A 27,909-nucleotide genomic window follows, 5' to 3' on the forward strand; every position below is an offset into this window, starting at 1 on the left:
CAAAGGAGAGTAGGGGAAAAGGAAAGGAGGAGTGACTAGTAATGAAGAGAGAGAGAGAGAGAGCGCGAGAGAGAGAGGCGCTTGACACGGCCCAGACAGAATGGTTGATATTTTTTAAACATCGACCAGATGGGGCCAGCATTGTTTTATTCCAAAAGCTGTTTAATTTCATTGAGGTGGAATAGGCCTTGCAGATGATGAAAAGCCATTCAGCCAGAACGCACATGAGAAAGGCACACAGAGCATTTTGATGAATATACTACAAAAACAAGTTTTCTGAACTTGCTGACATAAAATATAATTCACACGACTTGAGGGAGAAAAGCGAGCTTCGTGCTTGGCCGGCCCAAAACACCCACAAGTACAGAATTTCTATTTTTTTTTTTTTACACGTTATGACACAGCTCTGATAAGAGGACCAATCTAATCCCAGCAGATGCAGGGAAACTTAATAACTTAATACAACTTAATAAAAACAAAACTGCCACTGACTATGTGAAGTCTTTACATCTTCTACTACTATCTTCTACTACTTATCATACAGTTGTATTATTATTTTCCCTCTGCCTGCCCCCCCCACCACCACCACACCGTCATTCCTCAGATATTATGAAAATGTATTTTGAAGTGGGACTGGCTGGGAGAGAGTTTTTTTGTTGAAATTATTGGTTTTGAAATGTCTAGAGACAGACCCAAACTGTAACCTAACGGCTGGGTTGCAGAGGACAACAGACCACACCTGGGTTCAAATAGTATTTAAAATAGCTCAAATACATGATCTGTGCTTGATTGAGCTTGCCTGGTGAAAGGGAACCAACTAGAGCAGTCCCAAAAGTGCAAACCCAGTGCATCTGGCACTGCAGGCAGGTAACTTCAAACGCTCAAAACATTTGAAAGAATTCAAACACTATTTGAACCCAGGTCTGTCTGGAGCCAGACTCCGGCAAACAAACAGCCTCGGCTACAAATCTCAAGCAGCTGGAAACTTCAGCCACACTATTAAGTTAAATGACGGAGCATTGGAGCCAACACTTTCCTAACACCCATAACCCTTGTTGTTGTGTTCTCCTCTCCCCCTGCAAACTGTGGAGGAAACTTTAAGCACACAGATAAAAACTTTGATAGTGATATAATTTTACTACAGCTTTTCACTGAGGACGCAACATGACAGGTCATAACGGTTTCATCGGATTAGAACACGTTTTCTAATGTGTTCAAGATTTAGGGTCCAATATTGGAAAACCAAATGTGAAGAGACTGTAATCCATCAATGCCTCGATGTAGGAATTACAATTGGCAAGAAAAGAAGAGCATGACTAGAAACCAACTCTTTCCACTGATCCCTTTGTCCTCATCAATCTCTTTAACTTCTAGTTTGCAACAATTGTGCTGTCGCCTCCCTTGCAAAGACAGCAGAAAACCCACACACAAGAAAGAGTGTGAGTATGGGGAAACAGTACGCATGATTAGGCCTTTTTCCACACATATATTAAGTGGTGGGCTGCTCTGGCACCTCTTTGCGGTGATAGGCAAACCCTGAGCTACAGACCTCAAACCATGGAAATTCAATTAGAGGAATTTAAGTGTTTCACAAAGCCGTAGGTGGCTGTCCAGAGGAATGCCTGTAAAAACCTGGCAATCCATGCAGCCCAGGCGTAATCGCCGCTCCCCGCTCCACTCACAAGCCCTAAATTGGAAACCACAGGATGGTGACATACAGTGGGGCAAAAAAGTATTTAGTCAGCCACCAATTGTGCAAGTTCTCACACTTAAAAAGATGAGAGAGGCCTGTAATTGTCATCAAAGGTACACTTCAACTATGACAGACAAAATGAGAAGAAAAAAAATCCAGAAAATCACATAGTAGGATTTTTAATGAATTTATTTGCAAATTATGGTGGAAAATTAGTATTTGGTCGCCTACAAACAAGCAAGATTTCTGGCTCTCACAGACCTGTAACTTATTCTTTAAGAGGTTCCTCTGGAAATGGAAGACATACAAGACCACTGATAATCTCCCTCGATCTGGGGCTCCACGCAAGATCTCACCCCGTGGGGTCAAAATGATCACAAGAACGGTGAGCAAAAATCCCAGAGCTACACAGGGGAACCTAGTGAATGACCTGCAGAGATCTGGGACCAAAGTAACAAAGCCTACCATCAGTAACACACTACGCCGCCAGGGACTCAAATCCTGCAGTGCCAGACGTGTCCCCCTGCTTAAGCCAGTAAATGTCCAGGCCAGTCTGAAGTTTGCCAGAGAGCATTTGGATGATCCAGAAGAAGATTGGGAGAATGGTTTCATCTGACCATATGACAAACCTTTTGGTAAAAACTCAACTCGTCGTGTTTGGATGACAAAGAATGCTGAGTTGCATCCAAAGAACACCATACCTACTGTGAAGCATGGGGGTGGAAACATCATGCTTTGGGGCTGTTGTTCTGCAAAGGGACAGGACGACTGATCCGTGTAAAGGAAAGAATGAATGGGGCCATGTATCGTGAGATTTTGAGTGAAAACCTCCTTCCATCAGCAAGGGCATTGAAGATGAAACGTGGCTGGGTCTTTCAGCATGACAATGATCCCAAACACACCGCCCGGGCAACGAAGGAGTGGCTTCGTAAGAAGCATTTCAAGGTCCTGGAGTGGCCTAGCCAGTCTCCAGATCTCAACCCCATAAAAAAATCGTTGGAGGGAGTTGAAAGTCTGATTTTCTGGAATTTTTTTCTCATTTTGTCTGTTATAGTTGAAGTGTACCTATGATGAAAATTACAGGCCTCATCTTTTTAAGTGGGAGAACTTGCACAATTGGTGGCTGACTAAATACTTTTTTGCCCCACTATGCATGTACACTGAACAACAATATAAATGTAAAATGGCTGTCATTCTAACAGAAGGGATTGACAGTGTTACTCTGCTTCAGCTGGACGGACATACCAAAAAGAACCAAGTAAAAGGTGGTATCGGCAACCTACGTTAGCTTTGGGTGTAAATGTTGGGCCAAGCTCCAAGATCCAGTGGTGCCACTATTCCCTCAAGTGTTAACTGCCTTCCCTGATATGGGTAGGCAGTTAACACTTAAGAGACGATAACATTGGGCACACTACCACTTCTGCAGTTAAGGGGAACGGGAGCTCTTGGTTCCGGTCGTAAAAGGTTCCACCATAGACCGACCCAATCTACCCATTAAGTGGCTCTGGATAGGTACTGACCATAGCTTACAGCAACATCTGTGATGGAAAATGGAACAAGAACACACAATGACAGGAGCAGCAGTAGCCACACTTCCTCCCTCCAGTAGCAGTGGGCAGCCAGCAGTTCAGGTCTCCCCTCTCCTTCAGACTACCCACACATCTCCTGCTTCTCAGACTTGGCCAGAGAACAGTAAACTAAACTCCGGGAGGGAGGGAGGCTGGGGGAGACCTTGGCTGTTCCTATTTGTCTCCCCCATATCCCTCCATGCCTGGAAACATTCATCACTACACTCACTGAGGGAAGAACATTTTATTAATTTATTTAAACAAAAAAATACTGAAGCTGTGTGATACGGAGAACCTGCTGATTTCTTCCAGCTCCAAGGGTGGCCGGTTCATATAGAGAAAACAGAACTGTGATATGCAGTGTGTTGCTGCTACTGTATAACGGAAGTTATGAATGTAACTATGGTTCTACGAATACCTGGATGACCGTCAGTATGGTTGGAAGTATGGATTATATATATATATATATATATATATATAACAACAAAGTCAAGCCGGTGACGTGACAGCATGGGAGGACATGCCCTCGCGGTTCATATAAAACCGTACGTCAGACCACGCACTGTCTGAGATTATTCTCGCCCAAAAGATTTAAGGCGACAGGAGAGTACTGATGGTCATCCAGGTATTCATAGAAACATAGTTACATTCGTATATTCGTCAGTACATTTGAAAGTTGGATGACTCATACAAACAAGTCACAAGGTCGCACTACTAACCTCTGATTAATGAACCAATGCCCCTGAAAGAATGACAGAGCCCATGGTGTGGCAGGATGCAACGTTGACCTTGTAAAATCTTGAGAACAGGGATGTTGACCAAGTAGCAGCTGCACATTCAGGGGGATGCCTCTCAGGGCAGCCCAGGATGTGGCAACACTTCGGGTCAAGTGACATATCACACTTTCAGGACAGGGAGCCCTACACCCTTGTAAGCCTGAGTGATGGCATCCACAACCCAGTGTGAAAGCATCTGCTTGGACAATGCAAGGCCTTTTTCACGTCCACTGAATAACAAAAACAACTGGTCTGACTTCCTGTAGTGCTCCGTGGCTTGCATATAGTATTTGAGGGAACGGACTGGACACAGGAGATTTGCTCGCTCCTCCTCCACATTCTGGAAAGGAGGGGGGCAGTAGGCCGCCAGCTCGATGACTTGATTGATGTGAAGGGGTGATAAAACCTTAGGCAAAAAGTCTGGATTGGGTCATAAGGTCACGCCTAGGTCATCTGCCTTCCATCGTAGGCAGACCGGGCTCACAGAAAGAGTGTGGAGCTCATTCACAAGTTTCGCAAGTAGCTAAGAGGAAAGCTGTTCTCGGAGATAAAATGGTTATGTCCGGCTTCTTTGTGTGCTCTAAAGAAGGTTTCGTCACAACCTACAATACTAGTGGCAGGTCCCAGGATGCAGCCGGCGGACACCTTATAAGAATTGGCAGATGAGGTAGTGGGCCACTGCCAATTTTCGATTGATACGTAAATATTGGCAGTTCGGCGGGAGAGCATACAGTAGGCCCTCTTGCCATGTGTGAGCAAAGGTGTCCATGCCCAGGGGGCTCTTGAACTCTGCCAGAGAAAACCAGAGAGCAGAGAGAGCAGTTGGATGTTTGCTCTGGGGCGAACAAGTCCACGTGTGCTGTTCCAAACCACTGCCATATCATCTTCACTACTTGTGGGTGAAGTCCCCATTCCCCCGGAGGTGGTTTCTGTCACGACAAGAAATCTGCCACCTCATTCACCTTGCCTAGGAGATAAATGGCTTGTAGGGAGGCTAGATGTGGTAGAGCCCATATCAAGAGTTGTTGGGCCACCTGTAGAGATCGTACAGACCTTGTTCCCCCTTGATATGAGGACAGGATTGTGTTTGAGAACCGGCAGAAAGTGATTTAGGGTTAGGTAAACTGTCTGAAGTTCTAGCAGGTTGACGTGCCCTTTCCTCCAGCGGGGGCACCACGTTCCCTGTACAGACCCGTATTGCTACACTACTCACCAGCCTCTTAGTGAAGTGTTGGTCATCACTACTTCCCACCTTGCCGGAATTGATCCGAGAGGGAAACCTGTAGTTTGGTAGGCTCTCTTGCTCCACAGTCGCAAAGTAGAGTAGCACACCCTTGTCACCTGTATTTTGGTGTTTCTTTCCTTCTTGGGGTCCTAGCGGAGGTCGTTTAACCACACTTGTAGTGGCCTTAAAGAAAGCAGGCCTAACGGTGTCACTGTGGAGGCCGGCGCGAGCATGTCCATCAGTTGTTGGAATGTTTGTACTTTCACCAATGCATTCAACTGGAATTGTTGCAGAATAACAAGAATGCTGTCTATGCGCTGAAGTATTATACAGTGGGGAGAATAAATATTTGATAACCTGCAAAATCGTCAGTGTTTCAAAGCATGTAGAGGTCTGTAATTTTTAGCATAGGTACACTTCAACTGTGAGAGACGGAATCTAAAACAAAAATCCAGAAAATCACATTGTATGATTTTTAAGTAATTAATTTGAGTTGGATGGCCAAGTGGACAGTAGGTCACCGTCCCGGCTATCTGAGTCCTCTGTTGCGGCTCCCATTCTGGATGGTATGCTAGATAGAGGACTGACTCAGAGGGCTTGAAGGAACACATTTTAGCTTCTCTATCTCAGATGATAAGGAATCGGGGGGGCATCAGTTTCGTGGGCTTTCCCTCTTTTGGTGGCCCTGGGTGGGTCCTGGCGAACCACACCAGCTGCTGGCAAAATTATCAGTGAAGACCAGGCCTTCAACTCTGGCTAGCCGCACTTCCCTCACCTTCACAGGCTGGATGGCGCAGTTAATGCAGGCCAGATAGGGCCTCACGCAGGTGGGCAGGGCACAGATCATGATCATATACTACTTGTAATTCAACTCAACAAAAGGAGCAGCCATGCATGCCCAGCATCACGATGATGCGGTGTTCTCTCAGCTCAGAATGTGAAGAAAATAAATTATAAAATATCAATAGCAAATATTTCTTATCCTCTCTGGGATATGTGGGACGCTAGCCCACCTCGCCAATAGCCAGTGAAATTGCAGGACGCCAAATTCAAAACAACAGAAATCCCTTAATTAAAACTCCTCAAACATACAAGTATTTTACACCATTTTAAAGATAAACTTCTTGTTAATCCAGCCACAGTGTCTGAATTCAAATAGGCTCTACCGCGAAATCACAAACGATTATGTTAGGTCAGCTCCTAGTCACAGAAAACCATAAAGCCATTTTCCAGCCAAGGAGAGCCCTCACAAAAGTCAGAAATAGCTATTAAATGAATCATTAACCTTTGATGATCTTCACCAGATGGCACTCACAGGACTTCATGTTACACAATAAATGTGTGTTTTGTTCGATAAAATTAATCTTTATGTCCAAAAACCTCATTTGAAATTGGTGTGTTATGTTCAGAAATGCATAGTCTCAAACAAACATCCGGTGAAAGTGCAGAGAGCCACATCAAATTACAGAAACACTCATAATAAACATTGATAAAAGATACAAGTGTTATGCATGGAATTATAGATAAGCTTCTCCTTAATGCAACCGCTGTGTCAGATTTCAAAAAGACTTTATTGCGAAAGCACACCGAAGTCACAGAAAAACATACAGCCATTTTCCAAAGAAGAAGTGGTGTCACAAAAGTCAGAAATAGAGTTATAAATATTAACTTACCTTTGATGATCTTCATCAGAATGCACTCCCAGGAATCCCAGTTCCACAATAAATGTTTGTTTTGTTCGATAAAGTCCATCACTTATGTCCAAATACCTCCTTTTTGTTTGAGCGTTTAGTTCACAAATCCAAACTCACGAGGCGCGGGCAAGTCCAGGCAAAAGTTCAGACGAAAAGTCCAAAAAGTTACATTACAGTTCGTAGAAACATGTCAAACAATGTATAGAATCAATCCTTAGGATGTTTTTATCATAAATCTTCAATAATGTTTCAACCAGACAATTCCTTTGTCTTTAGAAAGGAAAATGAATGCAGCTAACTCACACGGGTGCGCACGAGACTGCGCTCATGGCATTCTGCCAGACACCTGACTCAAACAGCTCTCATTTGCTCCCCCTTCACAGTAGAAGCCTGAAACAAGGTTCTAAAGACTGTTGACATCTAGTGGAAGCCTTAGGAAGTGCAATATGACCCCATAGACACTGTATATTTGATAGACAATGACTTGAAAAACTACAAACCTCAGATTTCCCACTTCCTGGTTGGATTCTTCCTCAGGTTTTTGCCTGCCATATGAGTTGTTATACTCACAGACATCATTCAAGCAGGTTTTGGAAACTTCAGATTGTTTTCTATCCAAATCTACTAATTATATGCATATTCTAGCTTTTGGGCCTGAATAGCAGGCAGTTTACTCTGGGCACCTTATTTATCCAAGCTACTCAATACTGCCCCCCCAGTCCCAAAGAAGTTAAGCAATATACTGACTCGTCAACTAACATAATAGTAACAGGAAACTATATACAACAGCTACCACAATACACAGTAAGGGTAGAGAGCTACAATAATCTGGCGGGAGCTGTACAGCAACTGCAAAATAATTTTGGGAGAGCCTAGCTATGACCACAGGGCTGGAGTAGGGGGCTTATTTATGTGAAACACGCACGAATGGTTGTTGTTTAGTAAGCCAAGCTGACTACAGTGGCAGCTAGGTTGAGTTTGTAAACCAGCTCGCTGCTAGCTTGTAGCATGCTAGTAATACAAGGGGATAGGGAATACCGGGAGGCAATCTGAATCTCACGTTTTATAGCTGTCTAGGCTAACAACCTTCCTAAAAGTGGTTATCTAGGGAAGTAACCCGTTTGAGTTTTAAATAGTTGAAGGACGACTAGTGCCTGATGGCCTTGATAACTTCTCTCAGCACATATCAAATCTGCAGGCTAAGGTTAAATCTAGACTTGGTTACTCTATCATAATCGCTCCTCTTTCACCCCAGCTGCCAAACTAAGCTTGAATCAGATGACCATCCTAAACATGCTAGATTACAGAGACGTAATTTATAGATCGTCAGGTAAGGTTGCTCTCAAGCGGCTAGATGTTCTATGGCCATCAGATTTGCCACCAATGCTCCTTATAGGACACATCACTGCACTCTATACTCCTCTGTAAACTGGTCATCTCTGTACAACCATTGCAAGACTCACTGGTTGATGCTTATTTAAAAAACCCTCTTAGGCCTCACTCCCCCCTATCTGAGATAACTACTGCAGCCCTCCTCCTCCACATACAACACCATTTCTGACAGTCACATTCTGTTAAAGGTTCCCAAAGCACACACATCCCTGGATCGCACATCTTTTCAGTTCGCTGCAGCTAGCGACTGGAACGAACTGCAACAAATATTCAAACTGGGAAGTTATATCTCAATCTCTTAATTTAAAGACTCAATCATGGACATTCTTACTGACAGTTGTGGCTGCTTTGCGTGATGTATTGTTGTCTCTACCTTCTTGCCCTTTGTGCTGTTGTCTGTGCCCAATAATGTTTGTTACATGTTTTGTGCTGCTACCACGTTGTGCTTCTGCCATGTTGTGCTGCTACCATGCTGTGTTGTCATGCTACCATGCCGTGTTGTCATGTGTTGCTGCCATGCTATGTTGTCTTAGGTCTCTCTTTATGTAGTGTTGTCTCTCTTGTCGTGATGCGTTTTGTCCTATATTTTTATTTTATTTACTTTTGGTAGTCCGTCATTGTAAATAAGAATGTGTTCTTAACTGACTTGCATAGTTAAATAAAGATTGAATAAAAATAACAAATAAATATGAGCACAGCAGTGGAGGATATCTTGACAAGGTTAGCCGCGGAGTACGGAGGCTAACACACACTCTAGCTGGTGGGCTAAGTCAGCACAAGACAAGGAAGCCCGATATCCTTAGATAGAAGGGATAGGAATGGGAGAGCGGTCACACCCACAGGCTGTTGGTGACAGACTGACAGTACACACAGAGTTTAGCTTACCCTACCGGGACCTCAGAAGATTCAATCCGAAAAACAGGAGTCGCGGAGCAAACAACTTGTGTGAATACGCTAAGGCAACTGCGAGAAGAAATAAGAGATCTGGAAACCCTTCCTATCAAGGGACGCTCAAACACAGAAAGTGTTTGAAAGAAAACAAATCCTATTTGAACACAGGTGTGGGAGAGGGTTGGGACTGCTGTCAGAGTTCTCCCTCTCTGGTGCTGTTATTGCTAGACAGTTAATCTCTCAATCCAGTGGGCATCAACCCTCTCTCTCCCTTACCCGTTTACTTAACCCACTTACACTGCCAAAAACAATTTCTTGCTTGAAATGTGACAAATAAAGTTTACTAATGAAGTGCTTTTTACTGTCTGAGAAGTTAGAGAGATCCCCTTTAAAGTGGCAGCTTAATGCCATTACAATGTAAACCACATTGTCAGAGGCAGGGGTGTGGAACGGGCTTCGTATTAGATGTAAAGGGCCTATTACCCAGGCAGTTATTCCTCCGCATGTGGCCATATGGGACTTTGCTTTGAGCATCGCAGCTATTCTTCACCACCAGGCTCAAACAAAAACAGACACATGTTTATGACCCTTCCTGCGGTCTCAAAGAGAACTTGACTTGCTCCCTCCCTCCTCAGAGGGACTTGCAGGGGGGGAATGTATAGTGTAGTACATTGAGAAGCTGCATCTCTGGGCGTGTCTGTCCCATCCATTACGCCACAGGTTTACCACATCAATCCCGGTGAAATTGAAAACCGATGTTGCCTTTGTGGAGGAAGAGTAGATCGGCAAGCGTGTGAGTGGCAGCAGGCAGTTTGGTTTGGGAAGCTGATCAACTCCAGGTCCTGCTGTACCTCTTGATGAGGTATGTAATGTGGGTGGGGATGGGATCAGGGTCAGGTAAACAAACAGGGTACAGTGTGTTGCTGCCCTGGTTTGGGAGGACACAGAAACCTGTTTGTGACGTTTTGCGGAGGCAGATGAGCAGAGCAAAAGAAAGAGGCTGGTTGTTTAAGAGGGGATCGTGCAGAGTGCAGACTGACGCGATATCTTGGATTCTTCAGAACCCTGAACAGACCAGGCTGTGGGGTTGAGTCACGGATCACAAGTCTCTGCACTCCCCAGAAGAAGCAGTCCTCTACATAGGAATGAATGGAATTCAACAGTATTTCAATGAAATGTTTCAAGGACAAAGTTACATGTATTTAAGTGTTTTTGTTGTAGTTGTAGTGTGGACAGTAACAAAAACTTCCTAAAAAGTCTACTATAAGGAAAATGTTATAATATATTTTTTCATTTAAAATTGTTTATGTTTAGCTCACATAATATAATTTAAAAGTATGCATTAAGAGATCTGCACTAGAATAAATGTGGCAAAAAAAACAAACGTAGAAATGAATAAATGCATTTCTATAGCTTCCAAATATTTTTTTTAATGTGTGGGGAGTGCCTTCAAAACAGCGCCCCCTGTGAATATAAATAATTGGATACAGACAGTACATGACATACTGTTGTTATTCTGGAGCCTTGTAGTGTTTAGGTAAATGCCAACATGCGTCCATGGAAAACCTAAAGTAACGGCCACTTCTATCCTCTTCATTTCAGTAATAAATCATTGCCAGCTTATTCAGGTCACAAAGCCCCATTGTCGGCTGAAATCCATCCAGAAAATAGAAAATAACCGACCAAGGAAATAAGGTAATAGCTGGAGATAATTTTGACGGGGTGTTGTGAACATTCAGTCAGAGTTACACATGCTATGTAGCTCTGACTGGGTTTGAAAGAGAGGGAAAGCAGCCAATACGGAGGAGGGGTCTGGGTAGTGTTCTAACTCTGTAGCACGATGCCCTGAGTAGTGCTAATATGGTTTCTATCCACCGCGAACATCATCAAGTGAGACAAACACAGAAGGATATCCTGCCAAGCAGTTCTCACACCACTCCTGTTGGGGTTCAAAAGGAGCTTTGTCAGAACGGTGAGGAGCGGATGTTATGTAAAGGAGAGAAAGACTCAAATACTAAGCATGGAGAATAGAAGAGATGGAAAAGAGGGAGTAGGTGATGGTGGAACAAGGAGGGTGGAGAGAGAGTGTGAGGGGAAGGGAAAGAGACAGTTGTAACACTGATACATTCTGTACACGGATGGCTAGGATACGTAAACAAATAAACCACCAAAAATAGCTGACGGGATCTCCACCACTCCACATCATTATTAACATCGTCATAATCATTGGTTAAGATCACTCTCCAATCAGACATCCTGCCAGCCAAGCTAGAACACCTTCTGCCTTATTTTCCAACCGCTGGGCTCCACCAATAACAATTATCTTTATTATTGTCATTCATTCGTTATGATCGGTCTCCAATCAGGCTAGAACACCTGCCTTTTCCAACCGCTTGGCTCCAGCAATAAAAGCTAGCTACGTCCCAGCTCATGCTCCTGTTCCCAACGCAGCATGCTGGCAGCCCAGCCAGGCACCTCCACTAACCACATTGGCTCCTTCATGAGTCAAAGCCTTGTTTTATGGAGCCACCACTCTCTCTCAATGGCTGGTGCATTCCTTCGATGTGCTCCAGACCACCAGTATGGCCAGAGGCACCGCCAAGGGTGCATTGTGGGTAATGAGGTTGTGCTCAGCCAGAGACCTGGAAGCTGGAGTTTGGAGGTTGACAGAGCCATGCAAGTGGAAGGTTTTCCCCATGGACCTTGTTGCTGGGCATGGTGGTGTGCCCATGCCTTCTGCTCCCCCCCCCCTCTGTCAGCTAGCTGAAGGTTGGTCTCATTTTAATTCCCATGCAACACAGAGCATCCTGCTCCCAGACCAGGCAAATACAATACCCCTGGCTTAGTGACTCAGAGCTAATTGTTGTGCCCCCCAACCAACCTACCCCTACTCTCGTTCCCCCACCCTTCAACCTTCATATAGCGTATTTTGGAGTCTAATCAGGCCCACATGCCTGTTTCACAAAAGAGTGTATGGATAACAGGGAGGAGAGAGCGAGATAGATTGAGCGAGAACACAGCAGCATGGCAGAGATCCAGCTTTCCCAGTCTCACAAACTTGGCTAATTTGTCTGTGTGAAACCCAGGATCTGAGGGTTTAGTTATTCTGCCCCCTGCAAAGAGACTTTCAACACCTGTGGCCTCCTACTTAAGATACAGTAACGTTATATAACACCTGTTACCATTTCAATATAAAGTATGCTCCAGCTTCTGGCACAGAGGGGGGTGCTCCCTCACTTCATTACGTAGTTCACTCATTCAAAGGGGCTAGAATTGGACAGGCCCCTCCGGGAGAAGCACAGGGCATTAGCAACGCTTAAATCATGTTACTGGGGTGCAAATAGGGACCAGAGTGCAAAGATGCATGTTAACAAACTTTCAAATGTCTCCACTTCAAATCCTAGTATCCATTTGGGAGTTGTTTGTGTTGCAATGCCATTTGCAGACCGCACAAGGAAGGAAAAAGGAGGGCAAACGGGGTTCTGTCCAAGTAACAAGATGGCGTCAACAGACACGGTGGCCCTGTTTCAAGCTTCTAGTCAACTTTGCAATATTTCGTTTTTTTTGTTATTATTTATATTTTATTCTCAGAACGTTTCTTGTATTATTACGTACTGACAGAAATAACTTTTGGATATTAGATCAGCGGTCACACCAGAAATCGACCAGAAATTCGACTTGAACTTCCCGATGCAGCTCTATCCAACCCGGGGGCTGCCTCAAAATGCCAATGACATAAGAGGTAGAAGGACTGGGGCCCTAGTCAGACGGAAGGGGCGTGCATACCATCCACCACTGTTGAGTATATTACTCACTAACGCTCACTCCTTTGACAAAGTAGAGGAGCTCAAGGCGAGGATCTCTTTCCAGAGAGACATCAGGGACTGTAAAATACTCTGTTTTACAGAATTATGGCTCTCTCTGGATATATTGTCCCCGTCCATCCAGCCAGCGGGGTTCAAATCAAATTTAATTGGATACATTCACATGGTTAGCAGATGTTAATGCGAGTGTAGCGAAATGCTTGTGCTTCTAGTTCTGACAGATTACTTGTTAGAGCTTACTGCACTAACAATTCACCAACAACTACCTAATACACACAAATCTAAAGGGGTGAACAAGAATATGTACATATAAATATATGAATGAGCGATGGCCGAGCGGCATAGGCAAGGGGCAATAGATGGTATAAGGTACAGTATATACATATGAGATGAGTAGTGTGAGATATATTAACATTATTAAAGTGGCACCGTTTAAAGTGACTACTGATCCATTAATTAAAGTGGCCAGTGATTTGAGTCTATGTAGGTAGTAGCATTTCTGAGTTAGTGATTGCTGTTTAGCAGTCTGATGGCCTTGAGATAGACTGAAAAACAGCTTCTATCGGTACCGGCTCAGGTGGTGGTTGTCCTTGATATTTTTGGCCTTCATGTGACATCAGGTGCTGTAGGTGTCTTGGAGGGCAGGTAGTTTGCCCCCTGTGATATGTTGTGCAGACCGCACCACCCTCTGGAGAGCCTTATGGTTGAGGGCTGTGCAGTTCCAGCCTGTGATATAGCCCGACAGGATGCTCTCGTTTATGCATCTGTAGAAGTTTGTCAGGGTTTTTGGTGACAAGCCAAATTTCTTCAGCCTCCTGAGGTTGAAGAGGCGTTGTTGCACCTTCACCACACTGTGTGGGTGGACCATTTTAATTTGTCTGTGATGTGTACGCTGAGGAACTTAAAACTTTCCACCTTCTCCACTACTGTCCTATCGATGTGGATAGGGGGGTGCTCCCTCGGCTGTTTCCTGAAGCCCCCGATCATCTCCTTTGTTTTGTTAACGTTGAGTCAGAGGTCGTTTTCCTGACACCACACTTCGAGTGCCCTCACCTCCATGTAGGCAGTCTCGTCGTTGGTAATCAAGCCCACTACAGTTGTCTTCTGTAACCTTGATGATTGAGTTGGAGGCGTGCATGGCCACGCAGTCGTGGGTGAACAGGGAGTAGAGGAGGGGGCTGAGCCCACATCCTTGTGGGGCCTCAGTGTTGAGGGTCAGGGAAGTGGCAATGTTGTTTCCTACCTTCACCACCTGGTGGGCGGCCCGTCAAAGTCCAGGACCCAATTGCACAGGGTGGGGTTGAGACCCAGGGCCTCCAGCTTGATGATAAGCTTGGAGGGTACTATGGTGTTGAATGCTGAGCTGTAGTCAATAAACAGCATTCTTACATAGGTTTTCCTCTTGTCCAGATGGGATAGGGCAGTGTGCAGTGTGATGGCGATTGCATCGACTGTGGACCTGTTGGGGCGGTATGCAAACTGAAGTGGGTCTAGGGTGACAGGTAAGGTGGAGGTAATATGATCCTTGACTAGTCTCTCAAAGCACTTAATGATGACAGAAGGGAGTGCTACGGGACGGTAGTCATTTAGTTCAGTTATCTTTGCCTTCTTGGGTACAGGAACAATGTTGGCCATCTTGAAGCATGTGGCGACAGCAGACTGAGATAGGGAGCGATTGAATATGTCCATAAAAACACCAGCCAGCTGGTCTGCACATGCTCTGAGGACGTGGCTATGGATGCCGTCTGAGCCAGCAGCCTAGCGGGGGTTAACACGTTTAAATGTCGGCCACGGAGAAGGAGAGGGGGCTGCAAGTCCTTGTTAGTGGGCAACAACGGTGGCACTCTATTATCCTCAAAGCGGGCAAAGACGTGTTTAGTTTGTCTGGAAGTGTGACGAAGGTGTCCGTGACGTGGCTGGTTTCTTTGGTTAAAGACCTCATTCCATGGTTAAATGATGTGGTTCGTACTTTCAGTTTTGTGCGAATGCCGCCATCCATCTACGGTTTCTGGTTAGGGTAGGTTTTAATAGTCACTGTGGGTACAACATCTCCAATGCACATCATAATAAACTCACTCACAGAGTCAGCGTATAAATAGATGTTCTCTGAGGCTGCACGGAACATTTCCCAGTCCGTGTGATCAAAACAATCTTGAAACGTGGATTCCGATAGGTCAGACCAGTGTTGAACAATTCTAGTCACGGGTATATCCTGTTTGAGTTTCTGCCTTTAAGACGGTAGGAGGAAGATGGAGTCGTGGTCGGATTTACAGATGGGAGGGCCTTGTATGCATTGCAGAAGTTAGATAAGCAGTGATCGAGGGTATTACCCACACAAGTACTGCAATCAATATACTGATAGAATTTAGGTAGCCTTTCTCTCAAATTTGCTTTGTTAAAATCCCCAGCTACAACAAATGCAGCCTCATGATATATGGTTTCCAGTTTACATAGAGTCCATTGAAGATCCTTGAGGGCCGTTGTGGTGTCTGCTTGTGGGAGTATAAACACAGCTCTGACGATAACTGACGAGAACTCTTGGGAGATAATATGGCCGGCATTTGGTTGTATGGAATTCTAGGTCAGGTGAGCAGAAGAACTTGAGTTCCTGTATGTTGTTATGATTACACCATGAGTTGTTAATCATGAAGCATACACCTCCACCCTTCTTCCCAGAGAGGTGTTTCTCTGCCGGCCTCGATGCATGAAGAAGCCCGCTGGCTGAACCGACTCCGACAACAGATTCCGAGAGAGTCCGGTTTCTGTGAAACAGAGAATGTTACAATCTCTGTTTCTCTGGAAGGCAACACTTGCTCGAATTTCATCTACCTTGTTGTCAAGAGACTGGACATTGGCGAGTAGTTTGAGTTACTCTTATATCCAATAGTTCTTCCTGGCTGTATGTAATAAGAATAAAGATTTTCTGGGGTAACAATGTCAAAAATAATACATAAAAAAAACAAAATACTGCATAGTTTCCTGAGGACTCGAAGCGAGGCGACCATCTCTGACGGCGCCATATTGTACACTCTCTCCCTTGCGCGGATAGGAAGAAAGAACTCTACAGGAAACAGCTTTTTTTCATGATTAACAACTCCTGGTGTGATTGTGTTAACGTACAGGAATTGAAGTCCTTTTTTTATTCTGATCTGGAATACCTCATCATCAAAAGGCATAGAGAATGTTCTTTGGTCATTGTCACTGCCGTGTATATTCTCCCCAAGCCAACTCCACGACGACTCTCAAAGACGTTCAGTATGTGCAAACAGGAAACAGCAGATCACGAGGCCGCATTTATTGAAGCTGGGGACTTTAATAAAAGAAAATCTGAGAAAAACACTGTCAAAATTATATCAACTCATCTCCTTCGCTATGTGCAACACGGACCATGGATCATTGCTACGCTAACTTCCAGGATGGCTTCTCCGTCCTCCTTTCGGGAAACCTTATCACGCCTCCATTCTGCTCCGCCCCACCCATAGGCAAAGACTTAAACAGGAAGTTCCTGGGGTTAAATTAAGACTGTTCAACATTGGTCTGACCAATCGGATCGTTTTGATCACATGGACTGTGAAATGTTCTGGATCGCCTCTAAGAATAGTATTGACGTATACACACACTGACTAGGTGACTGGGTTAATCAGGAAGTGCATAGAGGATGTTGTTCCCACTGTGACGATTAGAAGTTATACAAACATAAACTTTGACGGTAGCATTTGCCCAAAACTGAAAGCACGAACCACCACATTTAAGCTGACAGGGAACATGGACATGTACAGTCTAGCTATGACCTCCATAAGGAAATCAAACAGGCAGAATTACAGCACATGGACAAAGTGGAGTCGCAATTCAACGTCTGAGACACGAGACATGTGCCAGGGATTCCAGACAATCACAGATTACAAAGGGAAAGGCTGCCACGTCGCGGACACCGACGCCTCGCTCCCGGATGAGCTAAACACCTTTGCCCGCTTCGAGGAAAACACTGAGCCGCCAACGCAGACCCCAGAAGCTCACAGGAACTGTGTGCTCTCGATCTCTGTGGCCGCCGTAAGTCATTTAAGTGTGTTAACCCCGACAAGGCTGCCGGCCCAGACGGCATCTCAAGTCACGTCCTTAGAGCATGTGCAGACCAGCTGGCTGGAATGTTTATGGACATATTCAATCTTTCCAAACTGTCTGTTGTGCTTCAAGAGGTCCACAACCGACAACCTGAAATGGTCGCTTCACACAGATAGCGTGGTGAAGGCGCCCCAACAGCGGCTCTTCAAGCTCAGGAGGCTGAATAAATTCACCTTGGCCCCTAAGACCCTCACAAACTTCTAAAGATGCACAATTGAGAGCATTCTGTCGGGCTGCATCACCGCCTGGTATGGCATTTGCATCGTCCGCAACTGCAGGGCTCTCCAGAGGGTGGTGCGGTCAGCCAAATGCTTCATTGGGGGCACAATGCCTGCCTTCCAGGACATCTACAGCACCCGGTGTCACAGGAAGGCCAAGAAGATCATCCAGGACCTCAACCACCCGAGCCACGGCCTGTTCAGCCCGCAATCATCTAGAATGCGGAGAAAGTACAGGTGCATCAAAGTTGGGACCAATAAACTGAGAAACAGCTTCTATCCCCAGGCCAACAGACTGTTAAACAGTCACGCTAGCTGGTCTCTGCCCGGTACCCTGCTATGAACCATAGTGACTGTTACTAGTCACCACCCGGTACTGCACCTTAAAGACTGCTGCCCTATTTACATAGCGCATCATTGAACACTGTTCACTTTAATCAAGTTCACCTACTTTATATGTATATACTGTATTCTAGTCAAGGCTCATCCTATATAACTACTGCTGTACACACCTTTTCTATTCATATACTCACTATACACACTATGTATATATATTTATATTCCAGTCTCTGACATTACTTGTTCTGATATTTCTTAATAAAAAAAAAACATTGTGTGTATTGTTTTTTATTGCCAGGTATTACTGTACTGTTGGAGCTAGAAACGAAAGCAGTTTTTCGCTGCACTTGCTAATCTGTGTACGCAACTGTCTTGTCAGACAAAGGAAGCTGAAAGGGAGCCCTTATTGACACCTGACACCCAATGCACCCCACCCCACTACACACACCCTGCCCTTCTGACATAAAAACAACATATTCCCAGGCTGCCACTTCAAAGCTGGCCCTCCTGCTGCGCCCAGATCCCTGGCCAGCTTTGCCATATCACTTTCTACGTCAGCCAACTTAATAAAAGATGGTAGTATAATAAAGAAAATATGAAAAACGAATCGGCCTAGATCGAACTTTCCATTCCTCTCAAAAATGTTACAAAAAGCTGTTGGTAAATGACCTTTTAATGACGTCAGACCGAGGCTCTGCATCTATCCTCGCGCTTCTAGACCGATCACCACATTATTGTGAGATTGGAAACCTAAATTGGTCTACACGAACAAGTTCTGGCCTGGTTTAGATCTTATATGTCGGAAAGATATCAGTTTGTCTCTGTGAATGGTTTGTCCTCTGACAAATCAACTGTATATGTCGGTGTTCCTCAAGGTTCTGTTTAGGAAAACTATTGTTTTCACTCTATATTTTACCTCTTGGGGATGTCATTCGAAAACATAATGTTAACTTTCACTGCTATGCGGACGACACACAGCTGTACATTTCAATGAAACATGGCGAAGCCCCAAAATTGCCCTCACTGGAAGCCTGTGTTTCAGACATAAGGAAGTGGATGGCTGCAAACTTTCTACTTTTAAACGTGGACAAAACAAGATGCTTGTTCTAGGTCCCAAGAAACAAAGACATCTTCTGTTGAATCTGACAATTAATCTTGATGGTTGTACAGTCGTCTCAAATAAAACAGTGAAGGACCTCAGCATTACTCTGGACCCTGATCTCTCTTTTGACGAACATATCAAGACTGTTTCAAGGACAGCTTTTTTCCATCAACGTAACATTGCAAAAATCAGAAACCTTCTGTCCAAAAATTATGCAGAAAAATGAATCCATGCTTTTGTTACTTCTAGGTTAGACTACTGCAATGCTCTACATTCCGGCTACCCAGATAAAGCACTAAATAAACTTCAGTTAGTGCTAAATACAGCTGCTAGAAACCTGACTAGTATCAATTTTAAAAAATCATATTACTCCAGTGCTAGCCTCCCTAAACTGGCTTCCTGTTAAGGCAAGGGCTGATTTCAAGGTTTTACTGCTAACCTACAAAGCATTACATGGGCTTGCTCCTACCTATCTTTCCGATTTGGTCCTGCCGTACATACCTACACATACGCTACGGTCACAAAACGCAGGCCTCCTAATTGTCGCTAGAATTTCTAAACAAACAGCGGGAGGCAGGGCTTTCTCCTATAGAGCTCCATTTTTATGGAATGGTCTGCCTATCCATGTGAGAGACGCAGACTCGGTCTCAACTTTTAAGTCTTTACTGAAGACTCATCTCTTCAGTAGGTCATATGATTGAGTGTAGTCTGGCCCAGGAGTGTGAAGGTGAACGGAAAGGCTCTGGAGCAACGAACCGCCCTTGCCGTCTCTGCCTGGCCATTTCCCCTCTCTCCACTGGGATTCTCTGCCTCTAACCCTATTTCATGGGCTGAGTCACTGGCTTACTGGTGCTCTTCCATGCCGTCCCTGAGAGGGGTGAGTCACTTGAGTGGGTTGAGTCACTGACGTGATCTATCTGTTCTTTGTCCTTGAAGGTGGTTAGCTGAAGTGTACCGTTCAGGCTATGCTACACTAGCTCTTTGTCCTTGAAGAAGGTTAGCTGAAGTGTACCCCCTTGGGTTGTGCAGTGGCGGAGATCTTTGTGGGCTATACTCGGGCCTTGTCTCAGGATGGTAAGTTGGTGGTTGAAGATATCCCTCTAGTGGTGTGGGGGCTGTGCTTTGGCAAAGTGGGTGGGGTTATAACCTTCCAGTTTGGCCCTGTCTGGGGATATTATCGGATGGGGCCACAGTGTCTCCTTACCCTTCCTGTCTCAGCCTCCAGTATTTATGCTGGAGTAGTTTATGTGTCGGGGGGCTGGGGTCAGTTTGTTATATCTGTAGTACCTCTCCTGTCTTATCCGGCGTCCTGTGTGAATTTAAGTATGCTCTCTCTAATTCTCTCTTTCTTTCTCTCTCTCGGAGGACCTGAGCCCTAGGACCATGCCTCAGGACTACCTGGCATGATGACTCCTTGCTGTCCCCAGTCCACCTGGCCGTGCTGCTGCTGCTCCAGCTTCAACGTTTCTGCCTGCGGCTATGGAACCCTGACCTGTTCACCGGACGTGCTACCTGTCCCAGACCTGCTGTTTTCAACTCTCTAGAGACAGCAGGAGTGGTAGAGATACTCTTAATGATTGGCTATGAAAAGCCAACTGACATTTACTCCTGAGGTGCTGACTTGCTGCACCCTCGACAACTACTGTGATTATTATTATTTGACCATGCTGGTCATTTATGAACATTTGAACATCCTGGCCATGTTCTGTTATAATCTCCACCCAGCACAGCCAGAAGAGGACTGGCCACCTCTCATAGCCTGGTTCCTCTCTAGGTTTCTTCCTAGGCTTTGGCCTTTCTAGGGAGTTTTTCCTAGCCACTGTGCTTCTACACCTGCGTTGCTTGCTATTTGGGGTTTTAGGCTGGGTTTCTGTACAGCACTTTCAGATATCAGCTGATGTAAGAATGGCTATATAAATAAATTTGATTTGATAATGTCGCATATCCACCACTGGCCCAGTGTGTGTGTCGCTGTGTAACCAGAGTTGTGCTTTGTGACAGCAGCCAGATGCTACACACCGTGGCAGCTCAACCCCGGCCGGGCGCAACGTAAGGAGCACATTAAATCCCTAGAGAGAAAAATGTTTAAAGAAAACAAACAATAATAACAACCGGCCTACGAAGCAACGTAAAGCGCTGGCTCTATTGGTAAATGATATTAGTGAGTGGAAAAGCTAGTCTCAGTGTTTCTAATACGGTTGGGGAGGTCATGAAAGCAGCCATTTCCTAATAAAGACTTCAGAGTATTAAGAACCATACCGTGGTCTCTAACGTCACTGGGATGCAAACCAAATCTCCCAGATAAAGTGGTCTGAAACGGTCAGGGTTGGGGGAAACCCATATCCACTTTAAAAAGGAAAAAATTACATGTAGCGTGACAGTGTTGCGTCTGTCGCTTCATGCATTCCCCCAAACTACTAGAACACGTGTGATGGCAGCGGAACAGAGTGATCAGATAGAGGAGTCATGCGGTGTACAACAATTCCCTATAGATGGTTGGAAAAATGTCTGTGGTGGGTTCCGCTAGATCTACTATGATATGTTTACAACTTTCACTGCCCTGGAACCATTGTCAGCTGCAGGGAACTGATCCATGCGGTGCACTTATGTTGATTTTGAGACGGCCCAGTAACTCATCCTAAACATCGCTCCAGTCACATATGGAGTTCATAAGATGCAGGTGGTGAGGGTTGGCAACAACACATACACCACACTGACCCTTAACACGGGGGCCCCTCAGGGGTGTGTGCTTAGTCCCCTCCTGTACTCCTTGTTCACCCACGACTACAACACCATCATTAAGTTGGCTGACGACACAACGTTGTTTGGCCCGATCACCAATGACGAGACAGCCTATAGGGAGGAAGTCAGTGACCTGGCAACAACCTCTCCCTCAATGTCAGCAAGACAAAGGAGCTGATCATGGACTACAGGAAACGGAGGGCTGAGCATGCCCCCCATTCACATCGATGGGGCTGTAGTGGAGAGGGCTTCAAGTTTCTCGTTTTCCACATCACTAATATCCTGACTACACCGCTTGCATCGCAAAATAAATTTAGGAATCTATGGTATTCAATTATTGCACCCACACTGCTCACGCGAGCCAACGAACGTCAGCGTTGCCAAGGGCTAAAATAGAAGTCATTCCTATTTCTGACGCAGATCGCTCGGCAAGTCCTGCCTCTCCCATCTCCTCATTGGTTTATAGAAGCAGGTACCCACGTGCCATCTCCTCATTGGTTATACCCACATGGGTGATTGAAAGACTAACAGTTTTGCCGGTTGTCGTGGTAATACTATGAAAGCGTAGATGCCAATCACCATATAAGTTCAAAGATGAAAAAGCCTGGAAGGCGGAAAGATGACTAGAAACGATTCGGTTGACCGTGTTATGTGTGGATTAATTGTCGGAGTAGAGGACCTTGTACATTTCAGGTAAAATAACAACTCAATGTTTATATCCCAGGACAAATTAGCTAGCAACAGCAAGCTAGCTAAATAGGACAAATTAGCTAGCAAGTGCAAGCTAAATAGCTAAATTGCCATACATGTTTAATGCTTTTCGACCTGTCCCCAAATTAATGTCATTGGTTCAGAGTTTGTTTTGATATTTTAACCTGCGTGTCGTGATCGCGTTTCGTGTAGGGGGACAAAATAAATGTATGCACGATAGCGCACGCGAGCAGCCGGTTTGGGTTCCGTGTAAGGAATTATGTAATCATGGTCTAAACAAGTCGTGAAGGCACAACAACGCATCTTCCCCCTCAGGAGGCTGAAATCTGAAATCTGTCATGGGCGCTGAGATACTCAAAACGTTATACAGCTGCACCATTGAGAGCATATTGACTGGCTGCATCACCACTTGCTATGGCAACTGCTTGGCATCCAACCGCAAGGCACTACAGAGGGTAGTGCATATGGCCCAGTACATCACTGGGCCCGAGCTCCCTGCCATCCAGGACCTCTATACCAGGTGATGTCAGAGGAACACCCTAAAAATTGTCTGACTTAAGTCACCCAAGTCATAGACTGTTCGCACAGCAAGTGGTAACGATGCAGCAAGTCTGGAATCAACAAGATCCTGAACAGCTTCTACCCACAAGCCATAAGACTAATAAATATTTAACCAAATAAAGTAGCTACCAGGACGAGCTGCATTGACCCTTTATGCATTAATTATTGACTAATCACATACACTACTGCTACTGTTCATCTATCCTGTTCGGTTGCCTAGTCACTTCACTCCTACCTATATGTACATAATTACCTCAATTACCTCGTACCCCTGCACATGGACTTGTTACTGGTACACCGTGTTTTTAGCCAAGTTACCATTACTCATTGCATTTATTTCTAGTGTTATAATTGAAAGATAACCTATTTTTTTCCCCCTCTCTGCATTGTTGGGAAGGGCCTGTAAGGAAGGATTTCACTGTTAGTCTACACCTGTTGTTTCCAAAGCATGTGACAAATTAGATTTTGAGATACTGGACTGAGAAAAACGCATGACCTCACCATTATCTGGCTCGCCAACCACATATACATGCACGCACATACGTGCCATCGTACAGTACGTACATACATACCATCGTACAGTACATACTCCCAAACATACAGCACTGATATCCCTCCTTCAACATGACAGTTACTGCAGTACATTAATATCAGTCAAATTATGCAATCCTCAACCCTTTTTTTTTTTTTCAGGCTAGTATTTTAACTCTAAACTTGGCAGAGAAGCAAAAGAGACAGAATATTTAGGGCAACTTACCACAGAAAAAGGTCACCAGGCTATAACTCTAAAAAAAACCTGGAAATATATGAACCTTTCATGTAGAATTTAAATCATAAAAATACAAACATTCCGTGAAAAAACAGTTTCTAGATTTCAGTTTTGTTGCGTAAAGCACATACTCTAGAATTTTTCAACATAAAACACTATTTACCCGGGATCCACACATATTGTCCAAAATAAAGAGTACTGCTGATGAAGGTCATAACGTGCACCCTTTACCATTCTCCTCGGGGATTTTCAGTCTAGGCTTATTTTAATTTGCTGTCTAAAGTGTTCCCCCACATCTCTTTCTCTTTTGTTGTTAGACAAAGCCGGATGGCAGCAGTTTGGATAGCAGCTAGCTAGCAGGTTGCGTCAAAGTCCAAACCTCCCAAAATGCAGTCATTTGAACCCAGCCACCTGTTGGAGTTAATTGCCCTGCCTAATAAATACACGGGAGAGATTTGAATTCCTTCATTCCACATTCTCACTGCTGGCTTGAGAAAGAGACAGCGACAGGGAATGGAATGCAAATGTATATATTTGGTGCTAAATGATTGAGGGAGGGGGGGGGACTCACACAGGTCAACACATTAGATTCACTTTCATCAGCCCAGACAGGGCAAGAGTTTGGCCCCTTTTCCAGAGAAGAGAAGAGTGAGTGTCTGCATGCATCCCAGTTTTTCCATATTTTTATTGAGCGTTTCCAGGCCATTCAAAGGGATAGGAACACAGGAACAAGGCTACAGTACAGATGGACATGATTGAGCCATCCAAAACATGTGTAACAACCTGTAGACCACTGCAAACTCTAAGGCTGTTTCCCACACAAGAAGCTTTCAGTGCCATCAGACCACCTGACATGTTTGTCACATCTTACCCGGGAAATAGTTGGTATGCACATGTGTCTGACAGATATGTGAGTGGTCCATGGTCTTACCTGGGCGATGTTCTTGTTGATCAGGTAGACTCCATATTCAAACTGAAAGCGTTCTCCTCGAGGGTACAGGGGGAATCTGTGAGAGCAGGGGAAGAGAGGAAGAGGTGATGAGTGTACAGTACTGGAGCAGGTGGTTCACATTAGATTGTATTCTGTTGGTTTAACTTTGTGAGATTCACCAACTAGACTTCTGAGCACTGTGAAGTGAATTCCTTCCCTGTTGACACTGCCATGTATTACTACAGTCCGGACCTGGCAGGGTACCGTTTGGATAGAACACTTCAGCAGAAGCCAAGTGAATCTAGATGAGCCTGTTCTGAGTCTATGATCACATTCACATACGGACCGCTCTCCTCCCACCCCAACCCTCATCTTGTTAAACTAAAATATCAAACAAGCTCCGAACCATCCAGGCTGCATACTGTAGGCCCATCAAACAGCCTGCCCACCTGCTTCTACACTACAGGGAACAAAGAGAGACCGACAGATGGAGAGGCTCAGTGCGATTCCATTGAGCTTTCAGGTGCCAGTCAGATGTCTAGGTAGCAGGGCAGGCAGAAACACATTGCTGAAAACCCCTGGATTGTTTATGTGAAGATATTGGAGGGATGGCCTCAGGCCGAGCCTGCTGACACCATTAGTGACAACAACACTCTCCTCTCATTCCATTATGGCTAAAGTCAGCCTCATCCCCCATGAAGAACAGTTCCTGTCATTATGTGCTTGTCTGCTACCCAACTGAGAGGATGTACTGAGAGACACGCCCAGGGCAGTCTTACTCTGCTCACACACACACACACACACGTTAACCCTGTACAACAACTGACTTCTCTTCTGCTGTCAGGCTCAGCAGTCAGTCTGGGCAGGAGGTGTGAGCGAACATCCGGCCCTCTTCCCTCCTCATCCATATCTCATTCCTGTCAGGGGCCATGGCTGTGCCCCGTGGGGCATGTTATACTGTTAATCCTTTGTTAGAGGAGACATGCCCTCTCCCCTCTAACTCTGACCCTCAGATGCCGGAGAATCAGGGCCGAGGAGCGCAGGGCAAGAGTCAGGAAGCCCTCCTTATCACGCCACTGGTACATCACTGTTACAGGGCAAGGTGCATGAGGTACTGACTGTAGCCCTAACAGAGCTGCCGTAGCTAGACTATCTCTAATGCTTTAACGCTTTAGTACACACTGAAGTCTAGTCCTTATCGTCTGTCCAACCATACACACAATAAATTACGTTTCTTGTGAGGTGCATTACATAGAAACTCTTCACCAAATAAAGTAGACACATATTAGACACTGTTCATTTGACAGATGGAGGGAAACACTGTAGTAGCCACACAGCCGGAGACACTTGTTCTACTCCTACATACTCTGACTAGTCAAACCCCAGAGGAAGCTACGTGCCAGTGGTAATATCTCATGACCAGGAAATAACTAACAGAGGGAGAAATAACATCACACACACACACACACTGTCATAGCAGGCATTCCAACAATCACATTCTCCTGACAACATATGATTAGTTTGCTGATGAGACGGACAGAGAGAGAGAGGCTGACATGCGCACACACACAGAAAAGCAAAAGGCACACATGAACACACACAGTTTGCCATCACGGGGAGGTGATTAATGAGTGCAGTCCAGTGGGTCTGAAATCACATTGAAGGGACTCCGGTTCACCAAATACCAGGAATTCCTCCAATACATCCAGTAAAGTGAAATATATTATAACACACCAGCAGGGGGGAGGGGAAGAGGAAGTCAGAGGTGCCAAAGAGTGGGGGGGAAGTAGAGAGAGCAGTTAGAGAAGAGACAGCGAGCAGTTAGAGAAGAGACAGCGAGCAGTTAGAGAAGAGACAGCGAGCAGTTAGAGAAGAGACAGAGAGAAGTTAGAGAAGAGACAGAGAGAAGTTAGAGAAGAGACAGAGTTGGAGAATAGAGAGAGAAAGAAGAGCCAAGGGATGGAGAGGGACGGAGAGGGAAGGGAAGAAAGAGAGAGAAAAGAGGGGAGTTGGAGTGGAAAGCAGTGATTTTTATCACTGGGCCGGTCTTGTCTTGGAATCTGTGATAAAACAATCTGTTACACAAACGGGATGAAGTGGATCAGCCTTGGAGCAGCTCTCCAGCTCTCCATCCATCCACAGGCCAGAACACACACACACACACCTCCCCTTTCTTGGTTCAATTATAATTCCTCTCTCATCAGACAAACGCACACAGACATGCACACACACACACATGCATGCATACACAAATGTATGCGCACGCATGCACACAGCCACCCACCACAGGTTTCCGTTCCTTCATTAAAACAGATCTATTACTACCATGTCCCGACCCTCTAACACACCCCTCTGGCAGCTCCGTTGAACGCACTCTCTTTGCACATGGAAAACTAAATATGACACTAACAGGCACCATGACCAACACTGTCTTTGACATCTACCTAAAAAAAAATACAAAAATATATACAGTGGGGCAAAAAAGTATTTAGTCAGCCACCAATTGTGCAAGTTCTCCCACTTAAAAAGATAAGGCCTGTAATTTTCATCATAGGTACACTTCAACTATGACAGACAAAATTAGAAGAAAAAAAATCCAGAAAATCACATTGTAGGATTTTTTTATGAATTTATTTGCAAATGATGGTGGAAAATAAGTTTTTGGTCACCTACAAAAAGCAAGATTTCTGGCTCTCACAGACCTGTAACTTCTTCTTTAAGAGGCTCCTCTGTCCTCCACTCGTTACCTGTATTAATGGCACCTGTTTGAACTTCTTATCAGTATAAAAGACACCTTTCCACAACCTCAAACAGTCACACTCCAAACTCCACTATGGCCAAGACCAAAGAGCTGTCAAAGGACACCAGAAACAAAATTGTAGACCTGCACCAGGCTGGGAAGACTGACTCTGCAATAGGTAAGCAGCTTGGTTTGAAGAAATCAACTGTAGGAGCAATTATTAGGAAATGGAAGACATACAAGACCACTGATAATCTCCTTCGATCTGGGGCTCCATGCAAGATCTCACCCCGTGGGGTCAAAATTATCACAATAACGGTGAGCAAAAATCCCAGAACCACACGGGGGGGACCTAGTGAATGACCTGCAGAGAGCTGGGACCAAAGTAACAAAGCCTACCATCAGTAACACACTACGCCGCCAGGGACTCAAATCCTGCAGTGCCAGACGTGTCCCCCTGCTTAAGCCAGTACATGTCCAGGCCCGTCTGAAGTTTGCTAGAGAGCATTTGGAGGATCCAGAAGAAGATTGGGAGAATGTCATATGGTCAGTTCAAACCAAAATATAACTTTTTGGTAAAAACTCAAAGAATGCTGAGTTGCATCCAAAGA

At 45.0% G+C, this 27,909-nt stretch overlaps 1 protein-coding gene across 2 annotated transcripts in view; it reads right to left on the reverse strand.

Moving 5' to 3' along the window:
• LOC112233378 (UV radiation resistance-associated gene protein) overlaps positions 1 to 27,909 on the reverse strand; it is a 140,007-nt gene that overhangs the window by 42,206 nt on the left and 69,892 nt on the right. For both annotated transcript variants that reach the window (XM_024400962.2, XM_024400963.2), the window contains one exon: positions 24,559 to 24,634. In XM_024400962.2, coding sequence (XP_024256730.1) covers positions 24,559 to 24,634 — 76 coding nt within the window. The remainder of the gene's footprint in view (positions 1 to 24,558; positions 24,635 to 27,909) is intronic.

Source organism: Oncorhynchus tshawytscha, linkage group LG30 (genome assembly GCF_018296145.1).
Source record: "Oncorhynchus tshawytscha isolate Ot180627B linkage group LG30, Otsh_v2.0, whole genome shotgun sequence".
Lineage (NCBI taxonomy): Eukaryota > Metazoa > Chordata > Actinopteri > Salmoniformes > Salmonidae > Oncorhynchus > Oncorhynchus tshawytscha.